Source organism: Monoraphidium neglectum, assembly GCF_000611645.1.
Source record: "Monoraphidium neglectum strain SAG 48.87 unplaced genomic scaffold scaffold00941, whole genome shotgun sequence".
Taxonomy (NCBI): Eukaryota; Viridiplantae; Chlorophyta; class Chlorophyceae; order Sphaeropleales; family Selenastraceae; genus Monoraphidium; species Monoraphidium neglectum.
Genome location: NW_014012687.1, coordinates 6,784 through 12,009, shown reverse-complemented (window position 1 = coordinate 12,009; position 5,226 = coordinate 6,784). Strand labels below are relative to the sequence as shown.

The 5,226-nt window shown below is 60.8% G+C and overlaps 1 protein-coding gene across 1 annotated transcript in view; it reads right to left on the bottom strand.

The window, feature by feature from the left end:
- Positions 1–2,180, bottom strand: part of MNEG_6009 (hypothetical protein) — a gene marked incomplete at both ends in the record, with an annotated part of 8,696 nt that extends 6,516 nt beyond the window's left edge. Inside the window, 5 exons of the mRNA XM_014045517.1 lie at positions 388–407; positions 692–888; positions 1,373–1,536; positions 1,676–1,766; positions 2,012–2,180. Coding sequence (XP_013900971.1) covers positions 388–407; positions 692–888; positions 1,373–1,536; positions 1,676–1,766; positions 2,012–2,180 — 641 coding nt within the window. The remainder of the gene's footprint in view (positions 1–387; positions 408–691; positions 889–1,372; positions 1,537–1,675; positions 1,767–2,011) is intronic.
- Positions 2,181–5,226: the final 3,046 nt, after the last annotated feature.

Sequence of the window (5,226 nt, the reverse complement as noted above, 5' to 3'; positions counted from 1 at the left end):
CCGATGCCGGGGCCGCCGCCGCCGATGCCGCCGCCTGCGCCGCGCTTGGCCACCAGCTCGGCGTGCACTTCCCGAATCCGCTTCCAACCCAGGTACTGCTTTCCTGTTAGGTGATCCTGTGAAATAGGTGACAGCAGCAGAATGAAGGGCAACAGGGGAATTGTGCCCGGTGACAACAGCGGCAGGTGGTGATTGGGGGGGGGGGGGAGGAGGGGACAAACGGCGGAGACGCTGCAGCAGGAGCCAGGCATGGGAGGGTGCAGGTCGTTGGCGGGAACGAGCCAGAATGCAGCAGGGCAGGGGAGGCGGAGGCGACAACAGCAGGGCGGTGCTCCGCAACGCCCCTGCGGGCGCCGCGTTGCCGTCTATCTTGCCCGCCGGCCGCACCTCTCTAGCACGCAGCTCCCCTGGCGTCTGAGCCAAGAGGGCGAGGGTTCCACACCGCCACATGCAAAGACAGGCAGGATGCGGTGCGCGCGGCGTCAAACCAAGGGCGGCTGGCCTTGCGCAAGGGAAAGCCCGTAGGGCTCACCAGCGCTCCGCAGCCACTCGCCGGCACCACGCCAGGTCAGCACGTCCCACCCGACGCCGCAACCAAAGCCCATCACGGCGCCCCGACCCGACTGGGCCCGCCGCCACGCTTCCACAGACAAAACCGCCGCCCCGCGCCCCCCGTCCGCGCGCCACGCACCAGCCGCCGCTGGTCGTTGTCGGTGCTGTTGATGAACACGCCGCAGATGTCGCAGACCGTCATGCTCCTGTCTGGCGCCGTCAGCTGCTTGAACAGCACCTCGTGCTGCCGCTTGTACACCTCTGCCTGCTGCGCCGTCGCCATGCTGGCGTCGACGTCGCCGGCCTCCCCGAGCTCCATGGACCGCTGCAGGCACTCTGTTCGGAGGGCAAATGAGGCGTGTGTGTGCGCGTAAGAGAGACTGTATGTGCGTGTGTGCATATGTGCGTGTGTGCATTTATTTGTGTGTTGTGTGTGTTTACCAGGTTGGCTTCAGGACGGAAAGCATGACGCATGGCAGAGGAATGAGACGTGCCAGGGAGACGGATGCTGTTGACATCTGCTGGGCCCCACGTTGTGCCATCTCAGCCAACAAGAGCCCTATTGCTCAGCCCTCGGCTGCATTCGGAGCTGCACACCGCCACGCAACAATCAATGAACCCACAACCCCCGCCCATACAAAATCACATGGGCAGATGCATGCGTGTGCGCGCACACATGCACAAACGCACACACACACACACACACACGCACACACACACACAAACACACACACACTCACACACACACACACACACACACGCACAAAACCATTGCATGCAGGACCAGCACACAACATCGTAAATGCTTTTGCCCCCGCACCGTCCATGCGCGCCTTGATCTCGTCCAGCTTGCCCTGGTCCTCCACCCGCACCGGCTTGGGGCGGCTCTCCGCCGCCGCGCGCTCCTTGTTCTTCTCAATCTTGCGGTCCATCTCCCTGATGAGCTGCTCCATGTAGCGCACCAGGTCACGCTCGTACCCGTACCTGGAATCGGTTTCAGAGCGTTGAAAGGCGCCTCGTTGGGGGGCCAGGAGAGGGTTTGGGCGCAGCAGCAGCAGCGCAGGCTGGGGCAGCTGCGTTGGCAGCAGCCGAGCGGCGCAGAGGCGCGAGGTGGCGGCCACACCTCTCCTTTTCCCGCTCGTCCAGCTTCTCCCATTTGGCCTTGATCTCTGGCCAGTCCAGGTGGTCCGCGTGGATGGAGAAGCCGCAGGCGCCTGCAGGGGGGACCAGGGCACCGGGCGGTAACGGCCGGTGTTGGAGCATTGCACGGTGCAGTGCTATGCGCTCGACTGAGACTGCAAGGTCGCGTGCAACTTCGCACTGTTATGGTTCCCGTTGTGCGCACTGCTGGGGCGCTGTTGTGTTGCAAGGCTGTCAATGCTGCAGTGCTCCAGTCCTGACAGCGCCGCTTGCTGCCACCGCCACCCCGTCAGATGGCTGCAACCACCCCAACACGCACCCAAGTCACTCCGCGTGTTCTTGAACAGCTGATTGGGGCAGACGGAGGCCAGCTCATACTTGCAGACATCCGGGTCTGAGAAGTCGATCTGCTTCACCGCCCGCTCGTGCAACGGGGCGTCCCGCTCCTTGCCCATCAGCTCGTCCAGCATGCCCCTGATGGCGTCCATGGTGGACGAGCGTGCGCTGGGTGTGCTGCGATCTGATCAGCGCGGTAGGAACTAAAAGGGAACGTTGGGAGCCTTGTTATCTAGATGTGCTGTGAGGCGTTTTTGGACAGCGTGTCTGTTGCCGCACTCGGCGTGCAATGCCGCGCACATTATTTGTGCGCAATTGCTGCCCCAACCATGGGTCCACACCAAGCGACAGCAGGACTAAGGCCTGGCACACACAGCTATGCGTGGTGCCAGAGCTGGGTGCCACCTCATGGCCAGCTCGCTTGTGGGTCTTGCTGCATACCGCGTGCACATGGCACGCAATTCCAGCACTCGTGGCCTTCAACCACAACCGCCGATGACTGGTGCGCCCTGCTCCGCCCCGATCACACAGGCCAGAACTGAAAGTGGCATAGTTTCATGGGGCTGTGAGCCGACGAGATGCACCACTTGAGCCAAGGTGAGCGGCGGCGGCGCGCGGCGCGCGTGACTGCCTGCAGCAGGATTTTCAAGGTCTTGTGAAGAGTGCACATCAGCAGCACAGGTGTGAGCGGCTGTGAGCGTCAACCTCTCAACTGCAGCGGGTGAATATTGCGAGCCGTAGAGATGCACAGCTGCAGCCACATGCGCAGAGGGGCACAGGATTGGTGGGCGGCCGCGACCCACCCCGCCGTGTGCCGGCAGGGTGCACCCTCACATGTAGAGCCCTCCGCCGCCACCGCCACTGACCTCCCACGCCATTGCCCGCCCCTCTCACACAGGCCAAAGCTCAGATGTTGGGCACACTTTGGAGCTGCAGGCCCCCCTAGACACCATGCCAGTGAAGGTGGGTGGCACTGCCCGTGCGCGCGCCTGTGTGAGCAGCAGCATTGCCGAGGGCTGCGTGAGAGCGGCGGCACGCCTGCGCGCGCCAGAGCCACCGCAACAGCAGCCAACGCAACGGCATATGTGTTTTGAGAGTTATCGTGACACACGTCGGCGGCAAATGCAAGACATGGGAATGGCGGGCGGCTGCAACGTAGCCACTGCGCGGACACGGTGCATGCTCACACTTGCAAGCCTTTGCTGCGACCGAATATCACCATGGAACAACACCCCCCCCCACTCAGACAAACCCAAGATGAGAGGCTTGTTAGAAGCTGCAGGCCGCCGTAAACATCACGCAAAAAACTGGTGGGTTGCACGACACGCATCGCGTGTATGCGCACGCTCTCAGCAGCGGAATTGATGGGGGCTGTGCGCAGAGCGGCAGCTGAGAGCGGCAAAGCCAACCGCTCACAGCTTGTGGTTGATTTAAGCCGTTGCAAAGCACAGCTATGGCATCACACGCAAGCGGACACGACATTCTGCAGTGGGCTGCTTTGCAGGGGCGCATGTTTCAGTGTGCTGCTTATCTACTCAAACTTGATTGTCGGTCAACTATTCGTGCTTGCTTGCCCACTCACACAAGCCAACAACAAATGCTTGCAGGCTACTTAAAGAGACTGCAGGCCACGACAGTGCTTGGAATGGTACAGGTGAGTGCCACGGAGAGCGCATTGAGCAATGCAGCAGCGACATGCAGCACAACACGCTCATCAGCACGCAGCAGCACCAACGGCTCAACTGCCGTGCGCCCTCTCTATGTCGCGCGGCGGCACGCAACAACATAGTCATGTGCAGCAGGTTGGGAGGTCGGGCAGCAGCTTGCTTTGCAGATGCGTGTCCTTGTGCGCGGTGCATGGTGCGACTTGTCACGTGTGCCACCAGCAGCGATCACGTGCTCGTGCTTGCCCACCCGTTGCCCCCACTGCGACGGCCTGAGCTGTGACGAAACGGCTGAATATGCTGTGCTTGACTGCCCCGCATACGCGGACCTGCGGGCCGAGCCGCGCTGTGCGCCCTTGTTTGCGAATCTACCCGCGCCTGCGCGCATGCGCGCCTTTGCGTGCAGCGCGGATCAGCACACATTGGGGGCCTCCGTGCACGCCTGCTTTGAACGGCGCACGGCAGCCACCTGAACCCTCGTCACACAACATTGGTGCTTCACTGTACAATCCCATGAGCCTGGATGGCTTCAGGAGCGGGCGACCGCGGGACGCTGTAACAATCCCAATCCTGATCCTAATCCTTGCCCTATCCAACTAGCACAGGCCTGCCACCACTCAACGCTGGCGGGCAGAGCGCGCACCTGTTTGCCATCAAGTCAAGGTGCACACGCTTTTATGAAGTGGGCAGCAGGGCGTGCGTGCAGCAACTGTTGTGGGCGGCATGCCGCATGCACAGCACCAACATGCGATGAGTTGCATGGCATGTTTGGGGGACAGCAGGCATCAAGCTGATGAGGCCCCCCCTGTGTTCAAGTGTGTGATTGCTGGCGCATTCACCGTCCTTGGGCGCAGCCGTGTTCAACACGTACTGATGTGTTTGCTGCCCACTGACGTCTTCGGCTGTATCTATTAATCACATTGGTGCGTCTTATGTGACGTTTAATTCAATCAATCACATTGGTGCGTCTCATGTAACGTACTTCTTGCTTTGAACGGCGAAAAGTGGCCCCTTGAATCCCTGTCACACGATGCTGATGCTACCAAGGCATATCCCATGAGCCTGGATGGCTCCAGGAGCGGGCGACCGCGGGATCTTGTAATAATCCTATGTGAGCCAATCTTTCTTGCAATTGAAGGAAGACATGGTGGCGGCACACACATGATTATTGCATGTGCATTCAAACTTGCGACAATTCGTGCGCAACGAATCAGGACTGCGAGCAGGCCGGCGCGCTCGAGGGTTCCACACCAGGCTGAGTGCTGTTCGCCTGCGGCGGTGCTGCATGCGCTGCGTATCATTCTTTCACCATGAGTTGGTAACGTGTCGACTGACAGTCCGTGTGTTACAATGACAGCACTGGTAACATCAACGTGACGATTCAAGTTACCCTGTTACAGCGCGTTTACTACGGCTGCGTGTTACGCCGTTACCGCGGCGGTGGTAACACCACCTTTTGTACTGGGGTAACACGCCCCTTTTGCTACCAGTGCATCCGACAATGCGCAAGTGCCATCGCAAGGGTGCTCCAGAG